At 33.5% G+C, this 19,091-nt stretch overlaps 1 protein-coding gene and 1 non-coding gene across 2 annotated transcripts; both read right to left on the reverse strand.

The window, feature by feature from the left end:
• Window positions 1–6,297: 6,297 nt before the first annotated feature.
• On the reverse strand, window positions 6,298–14,784 carry LOC118050386 (callose synthase 12). The gene is made up of 2 exons (XM_035060727.2): window positions 9,347–14,784; window positions 6,298–6,678 (listed from the first exon to the last, which is right to left on the reverse strand). Exon 1 carries the CDS (start codon window positions 14,662–14,664, stop codon window positions 9,364–9,366), a length of 5,301 nt encoding a protein of 1,766 aa, XP_034916618.1. The 5' UTR covers window positions 14,665–14,784; the 3' UTR covers window positions 6,298–6,678; window positions 9,347–9,363.
• Window positions 11,628–11,708, reverse strand: LOC118050442 (small nucleolar RNA J33). The gene has a single exon (XR_004687879.1). It is a non-coding gene; the product is annotated as a small nucleolar RNA J33 (small nucleolar RNA).
• Window positions 14,785–19,091: the final 4,307 nt, after the last annotated feature.

Here is a 19,091-nt window from a genome sequence, read left to right on the forward strand (position 1 = left end):
TCAAAGATTTGTTGAGCAGAAATATTGAAGCCCAGCAAGTTGATCCTGTTCATGACGATAGAGAGATAAGCCCAGATATGAAGGATCAAGAAATGGTTGAGCAAAAACAAGAATCCCAACGAGCTAAAACTGTTCATGATGTCAACAATGGAGATTAGGGAAAAAGAGGGGGCATATTGATTGTTTCTCGCAATATCAATTTACCATTTAACAGAAAAAACAGTAAACTTTTTATTGGGATTAATGCAGTTTTTTCTTAGGGTTTATTCATTATTATGAGATTAACTAGCAATAATTTCATCTTTTTATATTTTAAAAATATGGTATAATAACTAAATTACTTTTAAAAACGAAGTTTGTCAAACCGACTTTTATAAGTTTTTTTATATATTCATAATAGTTTTTTAATAATTATCAAATGAGATAATTTGTTTTTTTAATAAATATAAATATTAATGTAAAAATAAATTAATTTTTAAATATTTTTAGTTGTTTTAATGTGCTAAAGTCAAATATAAATTTTAAAAAATAAAAAAAATATTAATTTAATAAAAATTTCAAACAAAAAAACATTTTCAAAAATAATATACTCCAAAAGTCGCTGTATGCTTTCATGTGTTGCCCCATTTCTTTGAAATATTGAATGGTTTTGTGACTGATACATTTAACTTTTATTAATTGATTAAGCTAACAAGTCATTTTCATCCGTACCTACAAGCCAAGGTTTCGATATTTCTATATTCAAAAAAGAAAAAAACAATTGAAGATTTTCACTTTTCATTTATTAGCTTATACGATATTATAGATTTGTCTCTGATTAATTCTAAGGTTGATCATTTTTAATTTGGTTAAATTTTTTATATATAAAGAAAACAACAAAATTGATTTAAAAAAAAAAAAAACAGAAACCGGTTCAAACTGACCAGTTTCTGTTCGATATTTTTAGAAAAAAAAAAACCGATTCAAATCAGTTTGATTCAGTTTTTTTTCGATTTGGATTTTGTTTGATTTAGTTTTTTCGGTTTTAGACTTATAAAACTGAAACCGAATTAAACCGGTCATTTTTTTTTAAATTCTAATCGGTTTTTTTATGGTTCGGTTTTTTCAATTATTGTTTTCTGATTTTCTCGGTTTAATTGATTTTTTTGATTTTTTTGCTCACCCTTAATTTAATCCCCCGAAAATATCATGAGTTGAAAAGCACAAAATTGGATTAAAATCCAAATTTCTTTTTTCATTAATTACATTACCCATTTTATTTTTTATTTATTTATTTTATTATTTGTAATCCTGTGTTAATAATAATAATAATGTCAATATCATCTTAATTAATTATTGTCTTTAATCCTGTCTTGCTCTGGGCCGATTCTAATTACTTTGTTTAATTATGAAAGTTATTTTATAATTTCCATGACAAGTTCATGTTGTCCACTCTTGTTTAACCCTAATGCAGACGCTATTACCCTAGGATCTAACCACATGTATGGTGGATATCAACCTTCTTTTGCATGATCTACACTATAAATATAAGGTCAGAACCTGATAATTAATCATCAACCTGAGTTGAGTTAGGCTTGAGCAGATTCATTCGCTAACTAACCCTTTAATTATTTATCCTATTTTTCCTATAGAAAATGTCTGGTTGTAGCTGTGGCTCCGACTGCAAGTGCGGCAGTGACTGCAAGTAAGTGCTCTAATTTCTTTTCTTGTGAAGCTTTTACCAATTAGAAACATCCAGTCATGGAGCAGGGCATTGAACTGCTTGTTCAACGCTGTTTCCATGCCTTTTTGTCGCTTCAAAGATGATGAAAAGGGCACCATATTAGTTTCTTGATTTTCCTTTTTTAGTTTCCTTGCCGTTCTTGAGACTATAGTCTGACACTCACCTCGCTGTTTTTTGTGATTTCCTTGCACGTTGCAGATGTGGTGTTTACCCTGACTTGGGTTTCTCAGAGAGCACCACAACCGAGACAATCATCGCAGGTTTTGCACCAGTTCAGATGTAAGTGTTCCCACAGCTGATATACTGTAATTGGTTTCATGCACCGAAGTCTTACTTGATTATTCTCCATGGAAGAAAAGGGGAATGATTTTAACTGATTTCCTGCAGGTTCTACGAGAGGTCTGAGATGAACTCTGGTGCTGAGAATGGCTGCAAGTGTGGATCAAACTGCACCTGCGATCCATGCACTTGCAAATGAGAAAACTAGGGCATGGCTCCAGCAAAGTAGTTATTGTGGCCTATAGTAAAAGTAAACCAGGTGGTCAGTCCATGTATGCATATATAATTGTGCTTTCAGTAAATTAATAAAACAGCAAAGGGTTCCTCATAATCCTTTCTGTAGGGTTTCATTTGCTGCTGTAATTTGATGGCTACTGATCTGTCTTGTGTGTGTGTGTGTCACTGCTTTGTTGGCTTCAACTTCCATGGTGATTGGATGAAAAATGCTTGATCAGTTTGTGCTTTAATGGCGTGCAGACTTTTTCTTCTCCTTTTTCCCAGCAAATCATAAGACTTTTCATTTGCTTTGACGCTGTTGATTTGGCCATTCCTCATGCTGTGATAACATGGTAGAACATGACGCCATTGCAAGCATCATTCTCTTGAATAAGAACTATATGTGTAATTTTCTCCTCTTATCAGAACACATTAATCAACATGTATTCAAGAATTAAAGATCCAGCAATCAAATCAAGAACAGCAACTCAATCTATTGACAACGTTGCGTAGTATAATTAATAGAGCGAGAGATGATTATCATCAACATCAAACTAGTTCCTGTCATACTGAGTTTTGATTATTTTTAAGGAGTTTGGTGTGGTGATATCATATCATATCCGATGCTATTTTTTATGTATATATTCATAGTTTTCAGACCCAAACGGATAAAAAAGTAATTGAATCATCAAGTAAATTGGGCTTTACGAAGTCAATATCGTATTCAATTTAATTAAAAATCTAGCTCGAGTCAGGTTCCAGATTATGAATTTCTCGCAGCAACCTGTCAGGTCGGATTTAACACACAGCTATGCAACCAAATGAATCCAAAAGGCGGTTAATTTGCAAACCGCATGTTAGGATGCGTGCAATGCAAAATGTTTGTGATATTCCTGTTCCAGAAGTGGAGATGCCATGGAAGATGCCACCCGCAAGTTCAAGGAACACAAATCTTCTTGGTTGGCATCATGTTTTGCAGTTTGGGGCGTGGTTCAAGGATTTACGCAGGAATTCTTTGATGGGGATGTTGGGATATTGCAGTCCATTTTCTAGAAGAAGATGGCTTCTATTTTCAAAGAAGGTTGTTGGTGCAGCAACCAAAAATAAAAAATAAAGACAAATGTTAGATGATCATCGTTAATGAAAATGAGCTGGAGTAGCACTATTAATGCCTACAAAGGAGGCATGATTTTGGAGAGCAAAATGAAAATATGTATATTAATGCCTACAAAGGAGGCATGATTTTGGAGAGCAAAATGAAAATATGTAAAGAGAATAAGAGAAAAAGAGAGAAGAGCTGCAATGGCAGCAGCTTTACTGTCATTGTAGCAGTTGCAATGACAGCAACGTGAGCTGAGAGTTGAGTTTGAGTGGATGTGTTTGTTTTGTATTTTTTATCTATCTCTAATAATATGAACCTCTCATGTGGATGTAGATTGTTTGTCAAACCACGTTAAATATTGTGTTAGTGTGCTTAGCTTCTAATGGACAACTATCAATATATCATCGGTCAGATTTCCCAATGGGGGAGTAGTTGTTTATATATATATATATATATATATATATATGCAGATTTTTTATGGCGTCATGAGCTTCATGGAGAGCATGAAAATATGCTGGTGTTTCAACTCACAGCTTTGGAGCTCTTTTAGATTATCCAACAGTCACTTTTGTTGTAACCATTTTGTTTTTTTATTTAAAAAATTCTTCTATTTTTATTTAAAATAATTTTTTTTGTATTTTTTTGTTTTGATATGTTGATATAAAAAATAATTGTTTTTTTTTAAATATTATTTCAATATATTTTAAAATAAAAAAATACTTTAAAAAACAACTATTATCATAATATATCATAGTACTTAATACTCTTATTAAAGAGTATAAATATCAATCGAACTTCAAGCCTAAGGACGGTTCTCTCATTTTTGATAGTCCATTTATTTATTTTCTCAATTATGCTAAAAGCAATGTTATTTGTTTTAAAAATATTTTTTTTTAGATGAGACATCAAGATATAATTTATTATTCTTTAACATTTCTTTCAAGTGAAAGCTCTTAATTTTTAAATAGAATAAGGATGATGAAATCTAAACTTGTGATTACTTGGTCAACAAGGCTCTGATATAATATCAAATAATCATCTCATTCAAAACCTTAAACTCTTAAATGAGAACTTAAGATATAATTTATATTATTCTCTAATATTTCTTAAAAATAATCTACTAATTTAAAAAAAATAAAAAAATACTAGCCAATCCAATGGTTTAAGATCAAGAAATTCTTTGGTGGGTTGGTTCTTTGATTATATATATATATATATATATATTATGAGACTTTCATTTGTTATCTTCTTGCCACCGACACTGGATTTGCTTGTTTGTAGTAGAAGGTAATATTTATATAAAAAAAAACCTAAAACAAATGAGTTTAAAACAAAAAAAGACTCAAAAATCAAAACACGTGAGTCGAAAAAATATAGACTCCAAACATATGAACCTGAGAAAGCTTGAAATACTTTTTTTATTTTTTTAATGTCACTTAGAATACCAAAACAGTCATCTTTATTATTGTCTTGAAAAAAAAAATGACAAGAGATTTGAACTCATTCACAATTATGAATTTGACATTTAGCTAAAATTGACTCAATGTTTTATTTTATTATTTTTTTTAATTTTATTTCTTAACATCAAGTTATTTTAACTTTGTTATTTTTTTTTACATGTATTTTTTTTCTTATGGTTATCATTATCATATTTTCTTTTAATTTTTGGTCAATTTACTGTTTAATTGAATTAACTTGGATTTCCTTTTTTAAATCACGCTAGCAATGCCCGAGTATCTTTTTCACATTGCAAAAAAAGCGGCCAGATCTACGGGCCATCTTTCTATCTATGTATATATATATATATATATATTGAATGTATGGTGAAAATAAGTGTTTTGAGTTCTTCGTTCTTTGTTAGAAACCGATAAACCGATAAAAGCTAGATGTCAGAAAGAACGGTTAAAAGAAACAGACATGTCAAAAATATTTGCATGGAATTAATTAACTTATGGTTTGAATAATAGATAATTGAAGCATAAATAATGTAACGGATATAGAAGAGAGAGCAAGTATTTATGTGCTTGTCAATAAATATTATTCCAAAGTATTTAATGAAAATTTTATCATAATAAGATTCATCATTCAATTAATATGACAAACACGTAACAAAAAATAAAATCTTCTCAAACTCCAAATTCAAGCTATCCAGCCAAATTCTACCAAATACTCGAATAAGATCAGATTTTGATTCCATATGAATCTTTCCGGTTCTTTTTTTATTTTGAAATTAAATATTTTATATAAAATAAAATTTTATAACATTAGAACACAAGCAATCAAAGCGAAATTAAGGCCACTCAGATAATTAAGGTAAGCTATCAATTATTTTTCCACAAGCAATCAGTAAAATAATTAACATTAGAACACATAAAAACACAATTAAAATTTGGATGCATTAGAACTTTTAAGCATTAAACACATATGAACCCCCTGCTCTTCTCGCCCCGATGAGCATAACGACAAAGCCAAAGTCTGAAGAATCAAAATGTCTTAAGCAAATGAAATCCAGCAAGGTAAATTTCACCACAAAATTCAAGGCTTAATAGAGACAGGGGGAAATGATTTATCATACACATATGAGGAGTTAATGTGGTGGTGAGCTGGGATCTTCCTCAATAATTCTGCCCTTAAAACCACACAGCCCACAGAATCCAACAAGAGAGAAATAGGAAGTCAAATTCATTCAATGAAGTTGAAATAAAGAAAAGGGTGCAATCCATATAACACAGCCAGTTAAGCAAAAGCAAGATTCGTGTTCTTGACCAAAACAGAAGAAGGCAGATAGGGAATCAAAGCACAAAGCTACTGTATGAATAAACAGATAGAAGCATATTCAACAAAAGATCGGTTATGGATTGCACGATTGGCTGCCTCGTTGAATATCACCATTTTTGTTCTCAAGGCAGTCAGTTAAGACAAAACAAGATTAGTGTTCTACACTACCAAAAAAAGACTAGGATAAAGACACCAGATCTGAAGTATGAGTAACTCAAAAGCTGCATATCTGACAAAAGAATTACAAATAATCAAGCAATCTCAACAAAGCTACCGCACTAAGCTACTTTCAATATATGGACACAGCTGTATTTTCAGAAATGAGGGGAGGCTAGGCACGTAAGAGCACAAGGGTCCGTGAATAATAATGCCAGGGAGAGCGTGAGGTATTACACAAATTACATCAGTAAAGGAGAAAGAATCTGAGAATGAAGAACCAAATAAAAGTTTCCTCTCCAACCACACTGAATTTCAGACATTACCAGAGTAGCAACTGTGTCAGTCTCACGTGCAAAACCCAGGGAGAAATCTAACCTCTCAGTTCGTATGATTATCTTACAACATCTTCTTGACTTGAGACCTGCAAAAGATACCCCAGTCCTCTCAGTAATGACTAGAAAATTTGTAGGACAGTAGAAAGTAGACCAAACGATTCAGTTATCATTCATTCAAAGATTTAATTAGAGACTAAAATACATCAGTATATTAATAGCAAAAGTCAAATGGATAAACTAATTGTTTATCAAGCACCTACACGCAAAAAAAAAAAGGTCCACGGAAAACTCGAGGTTCATTCCCGCGCGTATATATGTAAAACCCATTATTAGGAAGAAAGCAGGATTCAACACCACAACTAGTTCCACTCATGGAAGGTATAAAAAGAATTAAATACATAGTGCAACTGAGGCAATAATTTTACCATAATTCTATTAATCAAACAATAGCAACAAACTAGTTGTTTTTTTGCCCGTGCAATGTTGAAGAATTTTTAAAACATTATGATGATGACCCAGGATGATATTGTTTAAAAAAAATATTGGGATGATAACATATTGGATCGACCAGAACTAACCATATTTAAATCGTGAAACTCTTGATATGGGACATGAGTCTGTGATAACACCATAAAATTCAAATCAAAATAAATTAGAAACTCCAATTCAAATTAACCAAATATTGAAGGCTTTAAATAAAAGAATAAAACATTTAATAAAAAAAAATGATTCAAACAAATCTAAATTGATGTCTCGTATTATAACGCAGCTTGGACCAGTATTTTTAAAGAAGAAAGAAAAATTCAAGACTTGGATGATTGACCTGACAAGATCTATTAAATCAAGTTAATTTAATAATATGATTAAAAAATTAACAATGAACAATAAATAAAAAACACTAACACATGTCATTTTTAAAATTAGTGAAAAATCATATTGAAAAACAAAAAGGAGTCCAATCTTCAAATAAATCAAATGCTAAAATATAAAACATAAAAAACATTGAGCTTAAAAAAACAAAACACAAGACTTTTTACCTTGCGCTACATTGCGGGTTAAATATTTTTTTATTCCTTAAAAAAATGTTAAAATGAATGGAGATAATGACAAACCAGACGATATATTTTTTTAAAAATAAATATTGAACAATTAATTTAATTTAATTCAAAAAAAATTCTTTATAAAAAGCTAAATCCAATAAAGAAAAAAAATATAAAAAGACTCGAGATAACTCAGGATATTTTTAAAAGCAGTGAGAAATCCTATATAAAGAAAAACAATAAAATTACAAAATTCAATATCCAATTAAATCAAATGTCAAATGAAAAAAACTGAAAGACATGAGTTTAAAAAAATAATAACAAATAAACCTAGACGAATCTCTTAATTCTGAGTTAATAATTCACAACTCGTAGAATCCTAGACCTAAGGTCAATTAAAAAACTCAATTTAATATTAAAGGATGATTTAAAAAAAATCAATTATAAAACTGTCAATGTTAAAAAATAGCAATAAAAAAAAGGATAAAATCTTATATGTAAATATAATGAAAAAGGATGAAATTGTAAAAAAAAAAAAAACAACTCTAAAAACTATCTAAAATAAAATAAATAGCAATTAAAGATAAAGACTAAATCTAAAATTAAAAAAAAATAATCGAAGATAAAATCAAAAAAACAATTCAAATCTATAAAGACCAAGGAAAAAAATTAAAGATTGTTGTGAAATGTTGCTAGGGCATACACAGAAACCAAAAAAGAAAGAAAAGGAAAGGAAAGAAATAAAGAAAGCTAATCACCGTCAAACTGATCGAAATTAAGCCATATGCGCCGCCAGAAAGCGAAAGAGTGGCTAAAAAAAACAATTCAAACCTATAAATTAATTTAAATTAAAAAAAAGGACAAAATATTAAAGGAAAAAAAATTAAAGAGTTGTTGTGAACAAGCATGACAAAAACCAAGAAAGAAAAAAAAGAAGAAAAAGATATAAGGAAAACCAATCGTTGTTAAATTGATCGAAATTAACTTGTTGGGCCAGAAAACGACAGTGACTCACTTGTTGGGGCCTTCCAGCAGCTTTTCCCTTTTTTTTTTTATTATTTCTTTATTAATTAAATTACCAAATCACCCTTGAAACCACATGAATATTGCAAAAAAAACAACGTTAAATCACGAATATGCCCTTAAAGCCAAGCTTAAGATTTTTTTTTATTCCAAAGGCATTATAGTAGTTACATTGTTCATAATTAAAGGAAATTTCAATAAAGACTGCACTGTGCCAAAAAAATAGGAAAAGAGTGGATACTGGTGAACAAATATAAAATGACAAATGAATCTAGCAAAAAAATCATTTTACCCCAAAGACAGCAAGGAGTGATTTTTTAAAAGGCAAAACATCAGTTCACTGTTACAATTCATGGTGAATGAATTAAAGCACAGCTACAGTGGTTTTCCCACCCCAAATTTGTTCGGTTAATTCACTCACTGTTGAAATAAAGAGAACTCAAAAGGCATGGAATTATCACAAATGTTCTATATAATGACTTCGTGGTCCAGAGCATGAGAGGCTCCCCTTCATTTAACATAAAAGAATAAATGCAAACATCCCGTAAGGTGCACAGTACAACACTAGCATATTCCAGTCATTTAATTCGACTCTGTCTAGTTTAGGTTGCCAAACATGGCTAATAATCAGAAACAGAACTGATGGGCTGAGAAAAATCTCCTTATATTGAAAGAGTTGTGTCAGAATTACCTCAAATCACAAATCAACTACGATTTTTTTCCCGTGACAAGCTGGAAGATCCGGAGGCCCCTGCTGAATGCCTCGTTGAAGAGGATCCTAGTCTGCATTGATTGGAACCCAGGCATCCATGACAAAAATGCCACAGGGACCATAACTATCACCCCAAACAATATATCATATAGCCGAGCCACAGAAACCACTGCTTCCCAAAGTATAGCGGGCAGGAAGGGGCGGAGTACTTGGGCAATCAATAAAATGCCCCATCCAGTGGGGATAAAAGCCAACAAACTTGTGAAAACATCAGTAAATTTGAAAGATGTAAACTGAAGCAGGGCTATAATCACAAAGATGCCAAGCACAATGATCAGAAACTGGACCATCCGATAGTAGATGTGTTCTTTTGCAGCATACTTGTTCCGGGCATATGCTACCATCAAAAAAAACCCAAAGGCGACAACTACATAAATCCAAGAAAGCATGTAAACAGCAATGCTAGTACTTCCAGCAGCAATACCTAGTTGGTATACGATCCCATATTGAAAAAAGAAGAAGCGAAGGTCCAATATTACATCCAGTAACTTTCCCCAAAGCCCAGTTGTCCTCAGATGATCCTGCTCCTCATTCCACCATCTTTCCCAGCTCTGTTCAGATTTTGCAAACACACCACCTTGGTACCAAATCCAGTTCATAAAATCATCAAAGTCGTATACTGTCTTCAACCAATCAAAGCCAGATGGATTGAAGACAAACGGGGCCATTATCCACGACACAACCAGGAACCAACTAGAGATGGTCATTGCTATATAAACAAATGTGTCCTTAGCTACAGGGCTGTATGCTGCATAAACTACAAGTATCAGTCCAAGCTCAATTGCCTTCACAAAATGGCTACGAGCATAGAGCCTGTAATTCTCTGCAAAACTCTTGTGCTGCACAACAAAACCACGCCCAGTTGCCCGATATTTTGCGCCACCATGGAGGATGGTACGGCCAAAGTAGTGCGTCCGAGTTCCCATAGAGAATGTGTAGAAAACAGATGAGAGCTGGAGCTGCATCGTCAAGAAATCCCAGATAGCTTCAAGAAACCCATGCTCAAGAGAGTTCTCCACTATCATCGGAAGGGCAGTGAAGAGGCCAAGTTGGATGATGAATTGCTGATTCAAAATAGCACCAAGTGCCTTATTGTTACTGCTGTTGTCGGCCAAAGCAGAACCCTCAACACCGCTAAGAGCCAGATAAAGACGGCCCCACAGAAATGCATACACAGTCAGAATGACCATCATAGTGTTCAAAAAAAATCCCACCGTAGTATAAAAGAATGACAGCATACGGAAGAAGTCCAGCCTATGGCCCAATCTATAGACATCTCTGCTAAGAATTTGCTCGCCATTTCCACTGGCAACTTTTGCTTCAAACATGGATATTTGATTCAACCCAACATCCCTTCCTTTTCCAACTTGGATGTATTCGTGGTGAGTAATATTGCCTCCTCTCAAGGTGCAATTAAAGCCAGCAAATATGTCCTCACTAATGTTAATCACTCTGGAAGCCTTGCTGATTCCACCTCTAGTCATGAACCAAAACCTGTCAAAGACATCTGGATGGCCATAATGCATTCGAATTTTCAAAGGGTTTGCCAAAACACGCTGACCCAGGGTGACAAAACTAGTTTCCTGAGCAGACATAAACCATGCAAGAGATGAGACAGAACCAGTAAAAATGTGTTCCCTGACTCCCAAGATAGTAGGTTTACGAGCTCCATAGTAGTGCCTGTATTCTTCCAAAAGATTCCGTATTTTGAGAGCCTCTTCAAAATAGTTATCCTGGTTCATATCAATAGTCTGCACTGCATCCCCACGAGTGAAGATTAGGGCATGATTTTGATTCTCTGGTTTTCCCTCACCGAGTTTCAAGGGACCCGGCAACTTCACCCTGTAGATTTCCACTTCCTTGTCCAGCTGCTGATCATACTTCACAAGTACAGAATAATATTCCATCTCATCCCTCCCAGTGTTTACTTCATCAACATAGGCAACTCGAAGGGCCTCATTATTTTTCATCAGATACAAGATTTCCTCAGCATGGGGATCCTTCTTTGCCTTTTGTGCCCCGTATATCTGGCAGGCAACCACATACGTGTATTTCATCAAAGCAGTCCCATACTCATGACCTTTAAACAACAAATTCACTGAACTGCTATTTCTGCTCAAGCTCTGAGAAGGAGAACTTTCTGAGTCAAAGCTATCCAAACCATTGTCTCGCCTCATTGAGCCAAGTTCTCGTGAACCCTCTTTAATGTCCATCTCCGAGGCAGAATCAAGAAAAGCCAGCATCTTAAGAGCACGGTAATAATACATCATTCCCCTCACAGTACGGCCAAGCGTCTGGCCTCTATAAGATGCCCAGAGCCTAAGATCTCTCAACTTGGTTGTCCATATCTCACCATCCTTTTCCATTCCTTCACGGCGCATCCTCTGCATGAAGTTTTTCCACTCATCAGCATAAATAGTTTGCAGGTAGTACAGTGTGGAAACCCCATCTTCATTTTCAGTTCGAAGCTGTTCTCTGCTGTATAGCACCTCCTCATTGTAATAAGGGGTCAGCACACTGAAAGCCATCATTTTCTCAACCTGGGGAGCGTGGGGCATGTTCATGAACAGGGAATTGCTGAAAAATGCAATTCTGCGCCTGGCCTCTAGATTTTCTGGGATAGCGTTCATCGAATCCCTAGAGGTAAGAATCATGTGCAAACGCCGTGCCTGCCTATAAAAGGTCTCATTGCTAGCATCAGGCAACTGAACTGCATTCCCAAAAAGAAGCCCAGCCATGGCAGCTGGGTCACGAGGAGCCAACCCGTCCTCCATCAACTCTTCAGTGCTCCTCTTCTCTCTGAAAAATTCTCGTACAGCAATCTCATATAGAGCCTGTAGAGTATCTACCACCTGGTTCAGATCCCGCTTAGGCTTGTTCAACAGCTCAAGAAGCTTTATCAACTTGGCATGGAAATTAGGCAAAGCTGTCATCTTGAAAGTCTTGGTGAATTTCTCAATCTGCACAGAGTGATCAATTTCTTGAAACAAAACCGTGATAATTGAGTGCTCTTCTGTGTTGGTCTTGATGATTTCAAGTAACAGGTGCTTGACACTATCATAAGCTTCTATGACTGCACAGCGCCTATACTCGTTCTTGCATATCTTGTACCAGAGCCACTTATCAGGAGCATCTACCAACTCTTTGGCCTGGCTAAGAGCAAGCAGCAGCTCATTGCACAGGAGAAAACTTGGCCAGCGAATCACCCTCACGTTCCAAGAATTCTGTGGCAACTCCATCAACTCAAGCTCCTTGTCAGAGATAATATCCTCCTCCCTGAAAATTATTATGATCTCATTCCATATCAAAGCAAACTTGTTTGCCTCGACCTGGTTAGACTCCAGCTTCTTGTAAGGGTGGCCAAACCCATACCTAAGCTTTAACCTGTGAATGGCATCTCTGAACTTGCTCTTGAACGTCCCCCTTGCATTCAACAGCTGCTCCTCTGGCATCAGATTAAACTGAATTGCACTTGCAAAGAACTGAAATCTCAACCTTAATTGCTGGATGTTTCGAATCTCACCCAAATGTTGAAACAACCCCACTCCTGCTCCAACAAAAGAGGAATAAATGGCATACCAAATCTGCAAGTCCATCAAGTAAATCAACACCACAGGAAGCCACAGCAACCCAACTGAAAACCTATTGCTGTGGTCAAAAAACTCGTGCCATTCATAATTCACATCCTTCAGCTTCAGCATCTGTTTTGATGGTTTAACCATGGGTTTAATCTGCATAAAGTAGCTGAAAGCAAATTTGGTAGCTAAAACCATAGCCCAAAACAAAGTATATTTAATATTATCCACAAGCCCCTCCCTCAACCCTCTACCAATAAAACTACTACTCTGAAACCACCATGTCAACATCCGAAATATCCTCCAATCCGTATTCTCAAGAAAATTCCTAATCCAAGGAAGAATAAACAGAGCCAATGCCAGTATCTCTGGCGCCACAAACACCAAAGCAACCTCAAGAAAAGTCACTACCTTCTTATCAGCCTCCGATGACCAACTCAGATCCCTGGGCGACCTCCTCAGATCACTGTTCCTCTGACTCCAAATCCTCCCATAAAATGCACCAAACACAATAATCCACCCTACTGCAACCACACTTTTCAAAATCATCCTAACCCCAAGCCCCAAAGTCTCCCTCGAAACCAAATTATACTGTGTCCCGACATCAAGCAATGACTGCAAGAACCTCAACCCACTCCAAGTAAAAAAAACAGTCAACACCCTAACCTGCACATCCCTGCTCTTCAACGCTTTCCACGGATACTCCTTCTCCTCCCACGCAACAATAATCCCCGCTTGCAAAAACAAAATCAACATCACCCACAGCCTATCAAAACTCCTTACGATATTCCAAAACGACCGTTGCTCCACAAACCCCGTCTTCCCCACCTTCTTCCTCGATCCCGAAGTCACAAAAAAATTACTCCCTAAATCAATCGGCCATTTCAACCTCTCAAAACACCTCCTACTCCAAAAATACTCATTCAAATCATCATAATTCCGCCAAGCACTATGTGGCGCAGCCCCGTTAAAGCTCCTGTCCACTTCCCTCCTCACCGTCTCATAAATTGGCTTCACAACACCATTCAAAAACGCATTCTCCCCTGAAATTGACGGCATCACCGGCTGCCCTGTATTCTCATCAATATAATCCTCTAATACTCTATTCAATTCAAAACACATATTATGAAATATAAAGCAAATACACTCCGGCATAAACCGTAAATTCGCCGATTCCCCCCAAATTAACAAATACAACGAGACATACAGTAACTCCCTTCTCAGATCCGTCGACCGGTCAGAGATCCAGATATTCGACTTCTTATTCAAGTAATCACACCAATTTGTATAATTCTTCAGCAGTTTCCGCCTGAACCGACGGAGTACACCGGCGTCTAGGGTATCAATGTTGTCCGGCGGAGGAGTCAGCCGCATCTGAGCGTTTGCAAGGTGAAGGACTAGGTGCTCCCGCTGGTTGCGAACGTTGTCCTTTTGGAAGCCGAAGAGCAGAGCAAGCCAGTCGAGGAGGTCCATTGAAGGGTGCCATTGAGCGTAGGGTGGTTTACGGAGGTTTCCGACGGTGCGTAAGGCGGCGGCGGCTGCTCGAACTTCGGGGTAGCGGAGGGAAGGGTGGTCGGCAAGGAGGTTCTGGATGGGGATTATGTTGTAGGGTTGGGATTCGGGTCGGTTCGGGTTAGGAGGGGGCGGGCGACGGAGAGACATGGCATTTGAGAGTGAGGATTGTGGCCGGGTTTGGAGGTGATTTTTAGGCGCGTTTTGGGGTGGTGTTGGATTTTGCTAGAGAGATTTTTGAAATAGTTGTCCTTGCCAGAGTTTTTGAAATATTATGGGATGGAATGGAATTTAGAGGGAGGACTAACTTGAATTTTCTGTATAAAATATAAGGACTTTGTGGTGCTTTTCTTCTTGGCTAATTCTTGAGGTGGTGATCCTTGTGGCTATGGGTCTCTATGGCGTCGATTTTTTTCCTCTATACATATTTATATTTATATAAACAAATTAATTTTTGTCATTGATTTTAAATTCAAAATCATAAACTATGGGGCAAATTAACTTGTTAGTTGAGCTATGCTTTAAATTTTGCTTCTATTGTCTAAAAATTGATGCTGAGTGTGTCTATATATATATACACACACACACTTGATGGGAGAAAAATAAACATAAAGTATAAAGAAAATTAAAAGTATTTTTATCAATTTAATAGAAAAAATATGATTTTTTTTATTTATCTCGGTGAATAGGTATAAATAATTACAACATGAACACAATAAAAAATTTCATGTTTCAGGGATACGTATTAAAAAAAACTCACTTATATAATCAGTTCAATTATTTTTTTGTTTGGGTAAAATCTTAATTCTAAATTCAATGAATATAGAAGTTAAACCATTCCATTTATACCAATATTTGCTTAATACGTGTCAAGTAACCGTGATGAAGAAGATTATTTACTGATTTTGTCTACGATTTCAACTCTGCTAGAGAGGATTGCTTTTTCACGTGTAAGATGCATGCGTCTTTCGTGTGCTTATTTTTGTGTTTACAAATTAATTTTTTTATATTTTAAATTAATTTATTTATAATTTTAAATATTTTTTTATTTTCTATCATAAAAATAATTTAAAAAACAATCATTACTATTTAACATTGTTTTAATAATTAGTTTTTCTTGAAAATACATCAAGTAAAATAATTTGAAAACATTAAAATTTTTAAAATAAGTTTGAAGCAAAAGAAAAAAAATACAAAAAAAATAAAAAAAAATTAAAATGTAAAAATAAACTGTAAATATATCAAATATTCAAAAAAATAAAAATAAAAAACCTCAAAAATTATTGCATATCATGAATTAGAGTATAGTTTTGAAACCTGATCCCTTCTAAAACTGGAACTGAGTTGGATTGAAAAAAAAAAAAAAAATAAAACTTGATGTGACCTGATTGAAAAAAAATCGAAAAAACTCAATTGCAACCCGTTAATTTTTTATATTTTATTAAAACAAAATTATTTTAATTTTTTTTAAAAAAATTAACTCAAATAATTTAAAAAACCTAAAACCTGAATTTTAACCTGCCTCGAATTTAAAAAAACTATGAATTAGAGTGTTGGAAAAGGTTTCTATTTGTATTTTTTTCCTTGCGGGGTTCAGACATTACGCGTTTCATTTGATTTGGATGTGATGGGTAAGAAGAAGAAAATAAATAAATAAATTAGAGAGAATTAAATCCCAATTGCAAGAGATAGTTGGAAGGGTGGAAAAGGAGAACAACCTTTTCTTTAATCATTTATCGTGGATTTACCCCTTTTTGCCGCATTGTCATGAAAGAGACTAATTCAAGAAATACAAAGGGGAGAAAAGGCATTATTAACTAACCAACAAAGAAAAAAACCAATCCATTGATGGCGACATTTTCTAATTTTTTTTAGGGAATTCAAATCATGCTATTCTGGGAAACTAAACAAATAAAATTTATTTCTTAAAAAAAATTTAGACTTAAAGGTTCTTGAAACTAACATATTTATTGCTCGGACATGAATTATTAGCTTTTATTTTTATGCTTCCATGTTTGGTAATATTTAAAAATGATATTATAAGATACAGCTTAACTAGTCTTTTAAATTATTTTTTAATGATTATAAGTTCAAGTTCTCTCAGGGTTAGTATAGAATTTATATTGTCGTTAATTTCAGAATTGTATAAATTAATTAAGGTATATATAAACTAGTTCAAATATCCATAATAAAAAAAAAAACCAGTATTACAACTCCTTTCTCACATAACTTTATAATCTTTTTTCGAAGCTATAATTTATGGCCTTTGAGAAGTGTAATCATATTTCTCTTGTTTGGAATTGCGGTTTAAATGAAATATCAACTAAAATTTTATTTTTTTGGTTTAAAATTATATTTTAAATTGTTTTAAAGTGTTGATATTAAAAATAAAATTTTAAAAAATAAAAAATATCATTATAATACATTTTTAATAAAAAATATTTAAAAAAATAATACTACCTATATTTTCATATACCCCTAAAGAGACTCTTAATGTGATGTGCTGTTGAAAACAAACGTAAGTACACATGGATTACATAATTTTCACATTTTTATGTTAGTTTTTTAAAAGAAAATGGAAAATTCTGTTTTTTTATAAATAAAAAATCTCTCTGAAGTTTCTCTTTTGTCGTTTTCGAGGTTTTAATATCTTTTTTTTTTAAAAAAAAAAAAAAACCCTTCCTTTGTGGGTAAGAGTTTTTATATATAAATACAAAAAAAGGGTGGGAAAGTAATCTTCTTTTGAGGCTTCTCCCATACATACAAAGCCGCCAAATGGGCCCACACTCCACGCCTCCATTTTTCAACATCGATCGGATCTAGAAACTCTCTTCCAGCCGGTGTCTCTGACCGTGACCGTTGGATTCATAAAAGTCAAACAAAACGCTGGTTTTTTTAAAATTCAAACGAAAGTTTACGAAACACGGTTATGATTAGTGGACCCTCTAGATACTTCCACGTCGTCATCACGTGGGACCTCTATTTGATGCCTTTGATGCTTGACGGATGGTTGAGATTTCATGGGTTTCACACTGATGGTTCCGATGAAAGTTCATCTTTCACATGGCATGTGGGTGTCGTAGAATACAAGGCAAACCTTAGTTATACATTCAAAGTATTTTTAAAAATTGGAGCATAATTAAATTATTTAACAACACATGTTATGTGATTCACAGATATTAAAATATTAAATCCCAAATTTATTAAAAAAAATAATATTAATTACTCTTGCATACAAGGAACTTCCTTTTATTTGATCATTCGAGAACACAAATAATTAATAATTAATATATTTAATGGTACACTTGCACAAAGTATACTTTAGATGTATAATTAAGATTATCCCAATTCTTTGGTGATAATTTAAAATTTGTCCTAAAAAAAAATTTAAAAATAAAAGGTTATCTTGGGGGGAAAATCACTAATTAGTAGTTTCAAGTTTATTATTTATCAACAATTAATATGATAATCATAATATCTACATTTTTTTTTGGCATAAATGAGTTTATAAAAATATAATAGCTTTTGCTTTTAAATACATTTCAAGAGCTAGTTTCACTTAAAAAACATAAAATTAATTTTTTTTTGTAGTTTTTTTTTTATAATTATGATATGTTAATATCAAAAAATAAAAACATTTAAATATATTTTTAAGTAAAAAATATTTTTAAAAAACATAACATACTACTATACTAAACACAATCTAAATGTAAATAAATCTAGCAATCATCTAAGCCGAGAAAAACTAGATTATAGGACAAAAATTATCATTAATATTTATGATACACAAACACTAAAGGCTAAATAAATCCTATAATTATTAATGCCATGCCACAATGCTAAACACAATCTAGATATAAAAAAATCTAGTGTTCATCAATGTCAAGAAAAGCTAGATTATCAATTATCATTAGATTTATTTACATTTAAATTGTGTTGCTTTTTTTTTTTTAACTTTGATGATCACTAAATTTATTCGCATCTAGATTGTGCTTAGGCTTGGCATCCATTAGCTTGGCATCCATTATATATATATATATATATATATATATATAATGGAGCAGAAAGCAATGATGCTCATCACAAGAAGAGGAGCATTCTTCTTTGATTTGAATAAATAACTTGTTAAAAACACAAAGTGATGCCCTCAAGTCAAGAAATGGACAGGAAAAGATGCATAGAATCATGAATTTAACTTTAATTCAAAGCATAAAGATGAACATGGGCTCACATGCTTTCAGCTTAAATTCCCTCTGTGATTCTCTCGATGCCTATCCACCCCCTAGTCTACCTGGAGTTCAGATTCCAGGAGATTAATTTACTCTAAATGTAACAAATCCAACATAAACTCGTTTACTTACACGAAAGCTGTTTTCTTTTATTTCTTATTTATTGGAATATCTAATGAATTCTTAACAACAATCCCTTTTCATTACAGAATAATTAAATAAATTAAAATACACGAGAGCTGGAATCCACTTTACTAAAAGAAATCACTAAATGTATAAATAATGTTTGGGATTGTAGCTGCTTTTATTTTTAATTAAATGTATTTTAAAATTGTATTTCACTTGAAA

Source organism: Populus alba, chromosome 13, assembly GCF_005239225.2.
Source record: "Populus alba chromosome 13, ASM523922v2, whole genome shotgun sequence".
NCBI classification, from domain to species: domain Eukaryota; kingdom Viridiplantae; phylum Streptophyta; class Magnoliopsida; order Malpighiales; family Salicaceae; genus Populus; species Populus alba.

Coding starts and splice junctions, on each gene's coding strand:
- LOC118050386 (XM_035060727.2), bottom strand. CDS start 14,664: ATGTCTCTCCGTCGCCCGCCCCCTCCTAACCCGAACCGACCCGAATCC.